Below are 16,050 nucleotides of genomic sequence, written 5' to 3'. Positions count from 1 at the left end.
ATAGTGAGTTGAAAGAAAAAGGCAAGGTCTTTTCTGTGAGCACAAGTCACGCTTTAAATTTCCTACTGAATCTCTCATCAAACTAATAAACTTGTTGGTAAACTTAACAAATATTGAATCAGTATGTAATAAACATGAAATGTTTGCAGTCAACACTATATACTGAATTTGAATCGGCAGGTAATAAACTTGTTAATTTTCTCCAATATCTCAATTGAAGTTTGCAGTCATACACAAATATTAGTGTGATCATTTTTTTGCTTCATAATTTGTACTGTTGATCTCCACTTAAAACATTTGCTGAAATATAAGCCCATACATCACGAACTAGCTATGAGTAATTCACATCACTCTGCTTGCTTTTTAGTGTGAAACTCTAATTGGTCATGCATGCCATGCATAGATGAACTTGTGAAGACCCAATCCTAATAAGTTTTCAAAGCCTTTCTTCCCGGCAACGTATAACGGAAACACAATTTGAATCTTTCCAAATTAGCACTGTGATAAATTTAGGGGAGTGAAATTTGCACTCCCCTTTTTGTAAACTACACTCCTCTCTTAAGGTGAGAACCTTGATAGGAGCATAAATGCGACAAAAATAATGTGCAATCCTTTACACTTTTCTTAGCTATTTCTTTTAAAAAGTCAGTTTTAACTTCGTTTTCTTTTTAGGTAGTTCGTGGAGTGATTCAAGAGAAATAAGAGCTTAAAGGGAGCAAAGAAGCCATAGATCATGAAGTACTGATGCAGATAATCAAGTTTGATCAACTTTTTGGCCAGAAATTACAAGGGAAGAGTACGGAAATCATTGTGCAAAACAGTTGCTGCAAAGCAGAAAACTGCAGTTTCAGAATCAGCTTTCTGGGAACGGTTTTGAGGAGCAATTCTTGCACCCTTCCAGATGTACCTTTTCGAAAAGGGCCAGCGATCCTTGAAGACATGATGTTATACTTCAACTACAGCTAAAGAACAGGTCAAAAGCATCAACGAGGCAGTAGGAAATTAAAGTCGAAGTATGCTTCCCGATAAGGCAGAAACTGTCATCTTTTCACGAAGCTTTTTGGGAGATCTTTTCCGGCGATTTTCTTGGAGTTTTTCCAGAAGGTTGTTGATCATTCTAGATGATATGATGTCATAGAGCACGTGGGAGTCAAGAACCATCCAGAAACTTGTCAAGACGAAGTCGTTTCTTGTCCAAGAAGGAAGCTTCAGAGTCAGAAATCGAATCCTAGTCAAAACAGGACTGTTTGGCAGAAATCTTCTATGGACGAATTTTGGGTGCATTTTTGGAAGTTTATTGATGCTGAAAATTACAAGGAGAGTCCTAGAAAGATTCATCAAGAATTTGGGAAGATTATTAAGCCTTGGAAATCATTTAATTGGGCACCAATCAGAGTAATCCTCAAGCAACTAGGGGAGGTTTTCAAAGCAGAATTGGAAAAGAAAACTTGAGGATGCTCCACATATATATAGAGCAGCAGAAAACGTTGCAAATAACCACCCTACAGCGCCATCTTCTGCCCTTTACGGTTTTTATTTTCTTGTAATTCAAACTTATATGTTTTTAGTTGTGAATTTTGAGACGATGTGTGGCTAATCTACTTTTGTTAGGGGCGAGGTTTGAAGCCCCTAAGATATGTTTTTGACAATATTTTGATTCCTAGTTTCATGATTGCTTTGTGGTGAAATTGTTTGTTTGGTTTTGGTTTACAGATAACTCTTGCATGTTTATGTTTTATGAATGCGCACATAAAATATTATGATCATGTGAGTGGGGCTAGAAATAGGTATTTTAATCTCCTAAACGGTTAATAATGCTTGTTTCAATGGTAGTAAAACCTATAGGACAATAGGTGAAACCAAATAAAAAGGATTGCATGCTAGGTAGGCGTTCCACACTAGTTTTGCATACTTGTTTCGATCAAACTTCCACATGTGATTAACGCTTAGAATAAATTGTTGATAGGATAGCGTTCTATACCTTGATTGTTTATTCTAAAGGCTTAGTAATGGTGCGTTCATCTTGCTTAAGTAATCTAGGGAAGTAATAAGAACTTATGCATGCGTTCATGGTTTGTTCTTGATTGAAACCTTTTTCACGACTTAGTAATTGAAACTAGGATGATAAATTTGTCTCAAGCATGTTTTGGTGGTGGATTTCCGAGTTCCTAACATCGTCATCATATCTTTCAAACCTTAAACTCAAAATCATTTTTCTTTTCTTTCTATTCTGTTATTTTCGTAGAAAACCCAAAAAACCCCAGTTTAGTGTGTTTCAGGATTGCAACGCCTCTGCAATCCTCCTCTCTGTCCCTCCATCTTTCTTTCTTTTCTTTTTGTTGTTTGACGTTTTCTTTGGTTTAGTTCAGATTTTGTTATTCTTTTTTATTTGTTAGTTTAGTTTTGTTTTGTTTTCTTTTGTGTGATTAATATAGTTACCCTCAATCTCTGGCATCGAACGATCCTTGCTTATCCTTTACTACTGACGACTACATTTTTGCAGGGTTAAATTGAGCGTCTATTTTGGGCGTATCAAACCTTTTTATGGACCCTTGTGCATGATAGATTGTTAACGAATGAAGTAAGGGTTCGTAGAAGTTTGGCTATAGATACTCGTTGTCCAAGGTGCGGCTTCCCGCTTGAATCCTTGGACCATCTGTTCAAAGACTGCACTATTTCTATGAGGATTTGGTCTGCCTTCCATCCTACAAGTGAGTTCTCTTCCACTTACAACCTTCTCTTTAATGATTGGTTGCTTATCAATTTAAAGTCCTCTGTGAGAATGCAATATGAGGTTCCTTGGTGTTGCTATTTTGCTATGGGTCTTTGGTATATATGGAAATGGAGGTGCAGCATCATATTGGATCATACTTTTAAATTTCCAGTTTGGCCTTCTTTAATTATTCATCAGTTTACCAGATAATATTTTGAAGCAAATAAGATTACACATGCTAAACCTTCACGACAGGTGGCCCAATTGTGTTGGCATTTTCCGCCTAAGGATTGGCTCAGTTAAATGTTGATGGCAGTTTGCATAAAAATACTGGGATTATATGTGCTGGAGGAGCCCTTCGGAATGATAAGGGTGAATGGATGAATGGGTTTTCTGCCAAATTGGGCATTGGTCAAGTTGTTGAAGCTGAACTTTGGGGGCTTCTGAAAGGAATGAAAATGGCTTGGCAGAATGGTTGTCGACAGTTGAAAATAGAAATGGATTCACTTGTTGCGGTCAAGTTGGTTCTCTCTCCTATTGATCATCTCCATCCTCTTTATAGTATTGTGGCAAGTTGTCAAGAGTTTTCTCCCTCTCCTCCCTCCCCGAGAATAGCTTGATTTCTTGATAATCTGGAACAAGACTGCTATGATCGGCCAGATTCGAACCCCACTGCAATTATTTTTTCCAGCAAAACCTCACTTCAAAATCTAATCACACTCTCCAAAAACCGGATTAATTTCCATAATCAGAGAAAACCCAGATAGAATCTGATAAAAATTTACTTATTAGACTCAGAAAGCAGAAGGCTTTGATAGCCATGGAAGAAGCAATATCCAGAAAGATTGAAGTGAACTTGGAGTTCACACTGAAAAAGATTCAATCTTTTGTTGATGTAAAACCCATAAGTAGAGAGATTAGACCATCTCCAATGGATTAGTCTTTTTGCCACTTAGACAATTGAACGGCTACTTTTGACAGATTTGTTAACTCCAATCCATGTGCCATTTCTGACGTGGTCTGATGTGGCAAAAGACATATCGAGGAGGCTGTCAAATTTGACAGTCCAAAGGCAAACTGTCTTTTATTTTTTTATTCTTCTCTCCTCTCTCCTCTCCTCTCTTCTTCTGTCTTCTATCTTCTCTCTTTCCTCATCTCTCTCGTTCATTCTCTTCTTCATACCCAGTATCTACTATCCAGACCAAAGCAAAATCAAGAAGGAGAATCTTCATTTCAACAACACCCTCTTCCTAATTTCTTGGGTTTTCCAAGAACAACAAAAAATGGTCCTAATTCTATCCCCAAAATTTCTTCTCTTTCTCTAATTCTCTGGGATTAATGGCCCGCTTGCAAATCCACCTACGGCAAAGCTACGAGGAAGCGCCTCTCTTGGTTGCTTTGTTGGTTTTTGGTCAGATTTTGGTCTGAAATCCGTGTTAGAAATGGGGAAGGGAGATGTTGGGCGGAAGTTGTTTCAGAGACGATGGTGGTGGACGGAGATGGACATTGAGGGAGGTCAGACTTCACCGTTATGCGGCGATGAGGCTCGAGATGGTAGATGCCTGCTTGGAGATGGGATCGTTGGGGTGTGACTGGGATCGGAATTCGATTTGATCTGGTTTGATTCCAAGCGAGATCGATCTGATCCGAGTGGGTTGGTGACATCCAACCTTGACCAGAGAAAAAAAGAAAGAGAAAAATAGTTTTCTTTTTCTTATAAAATATTTCGAAAAATAATAAAATAATATTTAAATATAATTAATCCATTGGACCAAAAATTTGTCAAAAATGACCATGACACATCATCTTTCAAATTCAATTTTGACACAAGTTTTTTGACTAACCCGTTGGAGATGCTCTTAGATATCAATGAAATTAATTGAAAGAAAGAAGAAAGAGTCCTCCTTTCGCTTTTGGCTTCTAGAGGACACCTCCTTTGAATTGCTTGATGTAGAAATCAAGGTAGAAAGTGCCCAGAACAATCTAAGAAAATCATTATATATATCCAATCACAAGAAAGATAAACAACTCAAAGAATAGCTTATCCGAACGTTGGTGATTAATTACTCAGACCCAAGCACAAGTGATGGATTTGCTCTTGTCACGATGGTATTGACAGTTTCTGAAAGGAAATGAAGTTGAAGGGAGTAGAGCATGGAAGAGAGAAACACAGATTATCAGGAAATCAAGCTATTCTCGGGGAGGGAGGAGGGGGAGAAAGAGAGATGACAGAGAGACCAGACGAGGGCAATTTTGGAAACTGAACACACATCATCAATAAAAAAATATTATAAAAATAGAGAGGAGTGTAGTTTACAAAAAAGGGAGTGCAAATTTCACTCAACCTTAACAAAGACGGGACTAAACTGACAATATTTTATCTTTTGACAAATATATATTTGACAATGGGGAGAGCTTTTAATTAATGAGGATCACTAAAATGAGAACTTCATGAGAATTTTCTTGTGAGATCCATTTGTCAACCATTTTTCCGCAAATCAACCATTAGATATTAATGCATTAATAATTGTGATTTATCATTTACGACCGTGAACGATTCATGTTTAATAAATTTGGTTCGTTAATTGATTTGATCTAGTTCACTACCTTAACGATTAACAATTGGAAAAGAAAAAAAATTTAGAAGTGATCTACTCATGCATACAAAAACATCTCATGATTGATTTACAGTAATGTAATCGAAAAGTGGCCAGATCACCCAAATTATTAATTAGAAAGTCCTCATTTTAGTGATAGCTCTCCCTTTGACAATGATCACTCATAACTACGAACCAGCAAATGTAAACAATTGATGATTTGATGATAGCAGTGGCGGTAGCGGTGGTGGTGGGTGATTATAGCTAGGCTTGTAGTCCACTGATGGGATCATGGGATTATTACGTTTCTACTCAACCACTGCAAGTCAAGTCATGAAACAATTGATCGGAAAGAAAAAGAATCAACTATAATTAAATTACGTATACTAAACAGTATATACATAATTCAATATCCATCTCTTGAATAATTGATCCATATCTACAATGCATGAATGTTGTTTTTTGCATAACTAGTTTGTGATTCCATCATATGGTACACAAGAAAAATTGTTAAAAGAAAAAATTAAACAAATTAATCTGATGCACAAGCTACATTTACAGAGTTCTTACTCATAATTCTAAATTGACGCATCAAACATAACTCGCATCATTCAAATTCGTATGGTTTAGCATTCAAGGCAGATCTAATCCAGCCTATCTTTGCCCACACTTTATAAAGACATACGGGAAGATTTGTTTTGATGGTTTGTCATCATTATTGAACCTTAATGCTTCAGAATGCATCACGTAATACTAATCAAAATTTGGGATTCGATCTACCAAACTACAGCTACTATGTGAATGCGAATCTATTCTTTAAGGAGTATATTAGTCAAGCACGTATATGTTAAACTTCTTAATTTGATTTTTGGCAAACTAGTGCCAGATTTTCCAATAATACTTTATACTCTTTGTCGTTTTTTAAAGGGTGTTGTACATGGTAAATTTGTCTCTCAGAAAGAAATTTATTTTTTTATTTCTCTCATCAATACGTTGTCTAATTTTCTTTTAAGAAAGTCTAATTGTTGTGAGTTCGACTCACAAAATAATAGTTATTGTATTTGAGTTTGTTGATGTAATAAAAAAAATTACGTTATCAAATTTTCTTCAAGAAAGAAGCTTTTTTTTTTTTGAACATTAAGAAAGAGCTTATTTGCACGTCTTTGTACTTTGCACATGTAGATCATGATACATGATCAAGGCCAGAGAATATAATTATATTTGAACTCTAAAATACATCTTCAACTACAAAATACATCTAACTTACTTAAAAATGGTTTTGAGTAGCTAAATTTGAAAAACACTTTTAGATCTTTCATAAACAATCTCAACTATTCCTATGCTATTTCATGAGATGATTGAGATCGATTGACCATTCGTATCAAAAATTTGAAGCTGATTGATTAATACCTTGATATGTGGTATGGAAGGCAAATTTGCATGTTTTAGTTGCATGAGGATAAGATGCTCTCGTTCTCATAACATTACAAAAGCTCATTAACTCCAACAAATTCTTTTTTTTGTTTGTTGGGAAACGGTGTAAGAGCTAACTCAGCGCTCTTACCCGAAATTTTATTGATAAGCAAAATAAAAAGTATACAGAGCAAGGGGGACTAAACCAAAACCTTGCCAAGAGAAATAACATGCATTAGGGAGTAGCGGTCAAAACCAATACTACTCCCAAAAACAAAAGGGTTTTTTGCACCAACAGTGTCTGGAGACTTGGGTGACTGACAATATGATACCCGAACTCACAAAGTTATCAAAGTAATACCCAGACTCAATTTTTCGTATCAACGTGGTACCTACCTCAATTTTCCGTCACGGTATCGTCAATACTAACCACGTGCGACGCACGTGAGTAGCAAAATAAGGGCAAAAATGACTTTTTCACTCCTCCACCAGCCCTTCTTCCTAGTTGAATCAAATCCTCCAAAGTCCAACCCAATCACCAGTCCTCGGGTAATAGATTCTCTCCTCTCTGCCTTCCACTTCTCTCTGCCATCGTCGGAGACCACCATTCCCGGCCACCAATTCACGACACCGCCACCACCAAGCGATTCAGGACCCAATTCCGATCAAAACCCAAGAAGATCACTGCCATCCACCGCCGCCAGCCTCCTCAAGCGACCATCAAAGTCGCGACGGCGCTGCTCCCCAGCTCTCATCGAGTTCCGGCCATTTTCTTAACACAACGCCGCCATCAGCGTGCTCAGAAGAAGCCGGACATCAAAATCCAGAATCCTCTCCGCCGACCCGTCCTCAGAGGACTCCGGCTTATCCTCTTCATTCTGGTAACCCATTCTGGGTTTCTCCACTCTTCTCCAAAATCGAATCGAATCTAGTCTTTCGTTAATAGGCTGAGTTCCAATTTCACCGTAATGGAACATATAGCGACATGGTTTCCATCAGCGCTGCCCTGCAACTCCTCTGAAAACGACGACGCTTTGTCGGACCAAGCACTCAAAATGTCGTCGTAGTCCAGCTTCAGCATCAGCCCACACTATGGATCCTCCTCCTTTGGAAGCAACTTCACCAGTTTCGACTCCACCACCGCTAGCTTCTCCATTGAGCAGTGACGAATTACTCGTGCCAGCGGCGGAAGATGGTGATGATGAGCTACTGGTGGAAGTGGTGGCGTCAGACGACGCCGTTCTAATCATCGGGACCAAGACTTGGGTGTCCCGAGCCTGAATGCCCCGACCCTGGGTGTCCACCGAAAATGGAGGGTCTAGCTATTTTAGCTTTGGAAGAATAATGATGTTTAGAGTTTGGGTTTTGGATTTGATCTGTTTCAAGGAAGAGGATGATGAATAAGAGAGAAAATTTAATGAATTGAGGGCAAAGCAGTCTTTTTAGCCTCATTTTACGAGTCACGTGCGTCACACGTGGTCAAATTGACGACGCCGTGACGGAAAATTGAGGTAGGTATCACGTTGATACGAAAAATTGAGTCTGGGTATTACTTTGATAACTTTGTGAGTTCGGGTATCATATTGTCAGTCACCCAAGTCTTCAGACACTGTTGGTGCAAAAAACCCAAAACAAAATAAGGACAAAGATGCATAGTGAAACTCCAAAAACATGCCCAAGCAAGAAAGCCATATGGTACATGCAGCAACCATTCTTCTGATGCCAATCAATGACCTGATGCCAGTCAATGAATTCCTTTACCCAACATTGCACATGAAATAGCAAGCAAGAAGTCAGAGAATTATCGTTTGTAGCAACCCCTTCATAATAATAGTAAAGAACCATCAATTGGTACGAAGGTAAGGGAAACCTAAACCATCCATGTTAAGATACTGAATGATCACTGAGGGAGGAGTTTGATACCAAACCAGCAGATTTGAAGGCAAATTGACATAATAGCACTGAGAATTGTGTTATATCTTTGATGTCCTACATTTAATCAATCATGACAAATTGACATAATGAATTGTACACATTAACGGGTTTTGTGCACACTGGGACTCTATCATAGTTTTCATTTGAGTAATTGATGTCCTATATTAAATGTAATCCATATATTTTTTTGAGCAAGATAATTTAGTACATTTCTCAACAGACGACACTACATAAGAAAAATAAGTATCTAAAAATAAATTAATCAAACACATAAAATTTCATCACAATGAGATAATATAGCTTATACTATGAGCAACTAACAATAGCAAGATGAAGAGGAAGAGACGGGAAGACAAGTAATTTCAGTGCCAGAGCAATTACTCTACTGTTGAGACTATGGTTGCGGATTAAGAATTTATTATCTCAATTGATGCTATAAGTTTTCTTTAAATTTAATAACTAAGAAGTGAATAGAAAATGAAATAGATGACCAAGAAAGTTCTATAAAAACTAGGATATGTTAAAGGAAAAACATATTGTGTGCCTTCGTCAAAGCAACTGACGGAGAGGGAATCAAGGAATCAGTGATTACCATCAATCAGCACAATTACGGATCAATCAGCATTTAGTATCATTAATGTAATCGATATTTCCGTTGTAATTCTATCCCTATATAAAGGGACTATGAAATGAAATGAGTAGACCAATTTCAATTGTCATTTCACTTTAACACGTTATCAGCACGCTCAGAGCAAATAGCCAAAAAAAAAAAAATCCTAATTTTCTAGTTTCTTTCCGTCGAAAAAAAACAACAACCAAAACCCTAGAAGAAAAAATATATTTTCTTCTTTTTCCTCTGCCGCCCTAAACAAAAAAAAAAAAAAAATCTCTTTCCCCCGGCCGCGCAGCCCAGCGCCCAGCGCTACTGCATAGCCCGCCTGCAGCCAAGCTTTCCCTTTGGACACCCACCTAGAAGTAACCTCCAAAGAAGACCCGACCCGGCTACGGTTCCGAGCCCAGCTCCGACTGCGACCAAATTCCGGCACAATCCAACGCTCCTCCAGCCCGATTCTGATCTGCGCCGTCTTCCCAGTCGCTCACCTGCAGCCTGCTCCCCTATACAAAGCACCGCCCTCTCCTCCCAGCAGCCCACCGATCCCAGCACGGACGCATCCAGCCCACAGCGCCTTCGATCTGCCCAGCGCAGCCCCTGCCACCACGTTGCTGCTCACCTCCACCTCCGCCTACAGCCCAGACCGGCCTCCACATCCAGATCGGCGCACGAACAGCAGCGCTCGCCCAACCTCGCTGCAGACCGGCCTTCACATCCACGCCCGGACACCGGCGCTCGCCCACGACCTGAGTCAGCCACCTGCAAACCTGATCGATCAGTACCCACCCACCTGCAAACAAAGAACCTGTAGGAAGAAGAAGACGCGAAGAGAGAGAAAGAAGGAAGAAAAAGAAAAAAAAGAAGGTGACTAGGCTCACAGTATAGAGCCGGCCCAAAGAATAAAATTAAAAAAAAAACAGAAAAAAAAGAAGGCCAAAGAAAAGGCCCTCGGCCCAGAGAAAAAAAAGGGGAATCAGGCCCTGTGTCCAAGACAAAAAAAAAACCTGCATGCCCAGAAAAGAAAAATTGTGTGGCCTAGAAACGAAAAAAAAAACAAGAAACAGGCCCTACGGCCCACAGAAAAAAGAAAACTTTAGCAGGCCAAGCAAAAGAAAAACAAACAACAAGGCCCGTGGTCCATTGCTGAAAAAAGAGGAAGTGGCCCAAGCCCAAAAACATCGCTACGCACGCCTGCATCAACACGCGCGTGCGCTAGGATCGTTTTATTTACTCAAAATCAAGTATGTTTTTTTTTATTTATTTAATTTCATACTATAGTATATTTAATTAGGATTATTGAGCATGCCTTATTATTTATGTTTTATATGATTATATTTACGCATGATTTATAATTATGTTTAAGCATGCTTTATATTTTATTGTTTATATTTTATTATGAAATTTTGAGCATGTTTATATAAATTATGCCTACGCATGCTTTGTATTATGCTATTATTTATATTTTATTTTACGCATGATATATTATTGCTATTATTATGTGTAGTATATAATTTGTTGTATATTTGTGAAATTTGAGCATGAAGCTTATTTTTATATGATATATTTAAATGTACTATGATTATTTTTAATGCAACATATCAATACCGTTTGGCCATGATAATGAAAATTCATGCGCATTATACACTCACTTACTGTGATAAAGTATTTTCACATAGCATCGAAAAAAAATGTGACCATTACGAATCTTGGTCTTGAAATCTAATTCATATGTTTGGAAAATAATTTACGTGGATGTCTTTATGACTGCGTAATTTATATCTTCTCTCTTGTTTTATGTAGATGGCTGATCCAACTCGACCTGAGTTTGACATCTTGGACTCAGAAGGACTTGAGTACCATCGTTGGGTTTCCGATATGGAAACTGCCTTTGTGGCAAAAGACTACACTGCCACCATTACTGATCCCAAAGATGATGAACTATCTAACAAGGTGAAAGCAAATGCCTTAATGTTTCTTAGGCGACATATTGATCCTAGCCTACGCTGGGAGTACCTTCAGTTGAAGACACCCAAAGAACTGTGGGATGCCCTTAAGGGACGTTTTGGGAACATTCATGACACTTTGCTCCCAGAACTGGCTGTTCAGTGGAATGGAATCCGCTTGCTTGACTATAAAAGGGTCAATGACTTCAACAAGGACATGTTGCGCCTACAGGCACGTCTCAATTTCTGTGGAAGGGAAATCACAGAAGATGATATGATCTACAAGACTCTTTCCACCTTTCCTACTTCAGCGCTTATACTAGCGGACCAGTATAGGCTGGAGTATGACAACAAAAGAATCACAACCTTCAAAAAGCTGATCAGCCTACTGCAAGTGGCTGAGAGGCAAAATGAGGATCTCTTGCACAACAATGCTAGGCCCACTGGGACAAAGAAAATTCCCGAGGCTAATTATGGAAAAATAAAAGGTGGAAAGAACTCCAATGCAAAGAGGTTTGAACGTGCTGATCCCTACCCACGTGGCAACAATGCACCACGTGGAAAGGGACGTGGAGGTGATGGAAACAAGGTGCAAAAGGCACCTAAGAACCCTTCAGTCAAACAGGATAGAGTTGGCAATGAACCATGCTATAGGTGTGGAATCATTGGGCATTGGTACAAGAACTGCCAAGCAAGCAACATAGTTGCAGCCACTTACAAGAGATATAGGGAGTCTAAAGAACAAGAAACTCACTATATGGAAGAAGGAGGCCATGACCCAGATGTCAACCTCACAATTGCAGACCTCAATGGCAACAAGGAACTTGCTCAGTCAATGGATGCACTAGATTTTGATTGACCTGCTTTATCTATTTATTTTCCAAAGACAGATATGAAGGCATAATGCCTCATTTTTAATTAGACTATTACTTGGTCTTAAAGTTTATTTCAATAATGGTTTGATGAATTAGATTTATGAACAAAGACCTTGATTTGATTATCGTTGGCTTATTAATAAATTTTGAATTTTATTCTGAAGCACTGAATTTATTCAAATTTATTTACTACACATATTTACATGGTTCAAAATTGCACTATAAAGATGTAAAGCAATACATCTAGAAAAAGAAAAAATTATTTGGATGAAAAAATTATCATTCTACATAAATACAAATACTCTAAAGAATATGAGATACGCTCTGTATGCACCAAGAGCTAATCGAACCTTGTTAAGTATCAAAGATATTCATGCCAACGATTATCATGTAAAAACAAACTGTGAGAATGGAACTGAATACTTTTATATTACCTCTAATGAATGTGGAAGGAAACGCATTTTAGAGAAACTTATGAGTCAATCTAGTGGACTGTACCTCACTACGATTCGGATCATTGAATCCTATGCTATCACCAACAATGAAATGTGGGACACTGACTCATACAGGCTTTGGCATGACCGCCTAGGGCACCCCGGTCGTGACATGATGATCCGTATTTTAAAGAACTCATATGGACATCCCTTCTTTCGAGTGAAAAATAAAATGGGACAAAAATCGGTCACACTGCAAGGTGTCGGTTCTAGTATTGCTCAAATGCAGTCATTGCCTTCTGAAGTACCAGAAGCACTACCTCCCTCCCATTATGCCTCATTGACTATTTCAAAGGCACATCACTCGTTTTGCAAAGCCTGCCCTTTAGCAAAAACAGGATAGAGACCTTCCTATGCTAAAGATACAACACAAAACATTCCATTCTTACAAAGGATACAAGGAGATATCTGTGGACCTATCCATCCAGAATGCGGACCATTTTAAGTACTTTATGGTTCTGGTGGATACTTCGACACACTGGTCACATGTCGCTTTAGTGTCCACAAGAAATGCTGCAAAACTCCTAGCACAGACTATACGTTTAAGGGCTCACCACCCTGATCACCCTATCAAGTCTATAAGGCTTGATAACGCTGGAGAGTTTACATCAAAAGCATTTGATGAATATTGCATGTCTATTGGGATCAATATAGAGCATCTTGTACCCCATGTGCATACACAAAATGGTCTCGCAGAAGCCACCATCAAAAGGCTACAGATGGTGGCAAGGGCATTGGTTATGCGCACCAACCTGCCTATATCTGCATGGGGTTATGCAATATTGCACGCAGCTTTACTTATTCGTTTCAGACCCACTGCTAGCCAACCATTTTCTGCGTACCAGTTGGTAACTGGATATGAGCCTGACATTTCACACTTACGCATATTTGGTTGAGCAGTATATGTGCCTATTGCGCCCCCACAGCGCACCAAAATGGGTCCTCAGAGACGATTAAGTATCTATGTTGGATACGAATCCCCAACAATTATCCGCTATTTGGAAACCCTTGACAGGCGATCTCTTTACCGCTAGATTTGCGGTTTGTCACTTTGATGAGACAGTCTTCCCGTCGTTAGGGGGAGATAGGAAAAAGGATTTTCCAAGGGAACGACAGGAATTGTCGTGGTTTGTCCCCACTCTGTCTCATTTTGATCCCCGCACTTCACAAAGTGAAAGTGAAAGTGAAGTGAAAAGAATAATCGATCTTCAGAACGTAGCAGATTCGATGCCTGATGCGTTTACTAATATCGCAAAAGTGACGAGATCACATATACCAGCTGCAAATGTGCCTGCAAGGTTAGAAGTCCCCAACAAGGGGCACGGTGCCGCAGATAGAGGCACTGCAACCGCATTTAGTGGAGGTGTGGTTGAGGCCGTGGCTCCCCAAGGAAGAGGGGGAGGCCACTTGGTTCGATTGACACTCACCCAAGGAAGAAGAGGGTGAGTAAGGCACAAACTAATCATCAATGTATAGAATCCCTCTCATGAGATTGTCTCTGATTACAGTTATGTCCATGAATCAATACTGGAGGACGCTCCGATGTTTAAAATGATTCCAGAGAACAAAGAAATCTCAAAGGATTATGAGAGTGCGTATGAGTTGATAGAAAGATCTTCCATACACATTGATGATATATACTGTTGCTCAAGGAATCATAGAGCACGATGATATCGAACCACGCTCTGTTGCAAAATGTCAACAAAGAGCAGATTGGCCTAAATGGAAAGAAGCAATCCATGCAGAATTAGATTCTCTGACAAAGAGACAGGTATTTGGTCCGGTAGTGCTAACCCCACCAAGTGTAAAGCCTGTAGGAAATAAATGGGTCTTTGTCAGAAAGCGTAATGAGAAGAATGAAGTCCTGAGGTACAAGGCTCGCCTTGTGGCGCAAGGTTTCTCACAACGCCCTGGAATTGACTACGAGGAGACATACTCTCCCGTAATGGACGTTATAACGTTCCGCTACTTAGTTAGCATAGTAATTTTCGAAGGACTGGAAATGCAGCTCATGGATGTGGTTACTACATATCTCTATGGGGATCTAGATTCAGAGATATATATGAAAGTGCCTGATGGCCTTACATTACCCAAGTCAAGTGACTCTAAACCACGGAGTGCGTTTGCAATTAAGTTGAAACACTCACTTTACGGAATGAAACAATCCGGGCGGATGTGGTATACCCGTCTAAGTGACTACTTGATTGGGAAGGGATATAAGAACGATGAAGTATGCCCCTGCGTATTCATAAAGAAAACAAGTTCCGGATTTGCAACTGTAGCTGTATATGTCGATGATATGAACATAATAGGTACTCTTGACGAAATAAGAGAAACCGCGAGCTACTTGAAATCCGAATTTGAGATGAAGGATCTTGGGAAAACTCGATTCTATCTAGGCCTTGAACTAGAACACCGAGTTTGTGGAATACTAATCCACCAGTCTGCGTATGTCCAAAAGTCAGGCGATATAACATGGACAAAGCGCATCCTGCTAGCACTCCCATGATCGGTCGAAGTTTGGATGCTAGGAAAGATCCATTTCGTCCAAAGGAAGATGACGAAGAAGTGTTGGGAGCTGAAATTCCCTATCTAAGTGCAATAGGCGCATTATTGTACTTAACCCAATGTACTCGACCAGAGATTGCATTCTCAGTGAACTTGTTAGCTAGATTTAGCTCAGCGCCAACGCAGCGTCACTGGAATGGTATCAAGAACATCTTCGATACCTAAAAGGAACCATTGACTTGGGACTGTTCTTTCCCTACAGAGAGACAAGAGGGACCGCAGATGGAACTGCAATCCCTAAAGGAAATGTTGATGGCGAAAGCGCCACTCACTACACCGAAACGCCAAATAACGTTTTGGTTGGTTTTGCTGATACTGGGTACCTCTCTGACCCACATAAAGGTCGTTCCCAAACTGGTTATGTATTCACCATTGGGAACACGGCGATATCTTGGAGATCAACCAAGCAAACCCTTATGGTTACCTCCTCGAACCACTCAGAGATCATTGCTCTACATGAGGCGGTTTGTGAATGTGTATGGTTAAGAGCTATCATCACACATATTCGAGGGACTAGTGGTTTGAGTTCTACCACTGAAGAGCCTACTTGCATTTATGAAGATAATGCAGCTTGCATCGAACAGATGAAGCTAGGATATATCAAGGGTGATAATACAAAACACATATCGCCAAAGTTTTTGTACAATCAGCAACAACAGGCCCTCCTCAAGATTCAAGTGAATCAAGTAAGATCTGAGGAGAATGTGGCAGATTTGTTCACCAAATCATTGCCTAAGGCCATATTTGAGAAACATGTGAAAAGCATAGGAATGCGAAGACTTTCCAAGCTCCCCTGATTAATGTAAGTATCAGGGGGAGGTGTAGACGTCAGGGGGAGTCTAACACACACATGTCATCCTCAAATGTAAAAGGTGCGTTGTGCTCTTTTCCTTCGACCA

General features: G+C 39.5%; 1 protein-coding gene across 1 annotated transcript; it reads left to right on the top strand.

The window, feature by feature from the left end:
• The first annotated feature begins 10,298 nt into the window (after window positions 1-10,298).
• Window positions 10,299-12,199, top strand: LOC133728283 (uncharacterized). The gene is made up of 2 exons (XM_062155681.1): window positions 10,299-10,512; window positions 11,072-12,199. The coding sequence occupies exon 2, from the start codon at window positions 11,072-11,074 to the stop codon at window positions 12,071-12,073; it is 1,002 nt and encodes a 333-aa protein (XP_062011665.1). The 5' UTR covers window positions 10,299-10,512; the 3' UTR covers window positions 12,074-12,199.
• The last annotated feature ends 3,851 nt before the right edge of the window (window positions 12,200-16,050 follow it).

The sequence above is a fragment of the Rosa rugosa genome, chromosome 2, assembly GCF_958449725.1.
Source record: "Rosa rugosa chromosome 2, drRosRugo1.1, whole genome shotgun sequence".
Taxonomy (NCBI): Eukaryota; Viridiplantae; Streptophyta; class Magnoliopsida; order Rosales; family Rosaceae; genus Rosa; species Rosa rugosa.
Note: the sequence above shows the minus strand (reverse complement) of the source record. Positions and strands in the feature narration are given on the sequence as shown.

Coding starts and splice junctions, on each gene's coding strand:
- LOC133728283 (XM_062155681.1), top strand. CDS start 11,072: ATGGCTGATCCAACTCGACCTGAGTTTGACATCTTGGACTCAGAAGGA.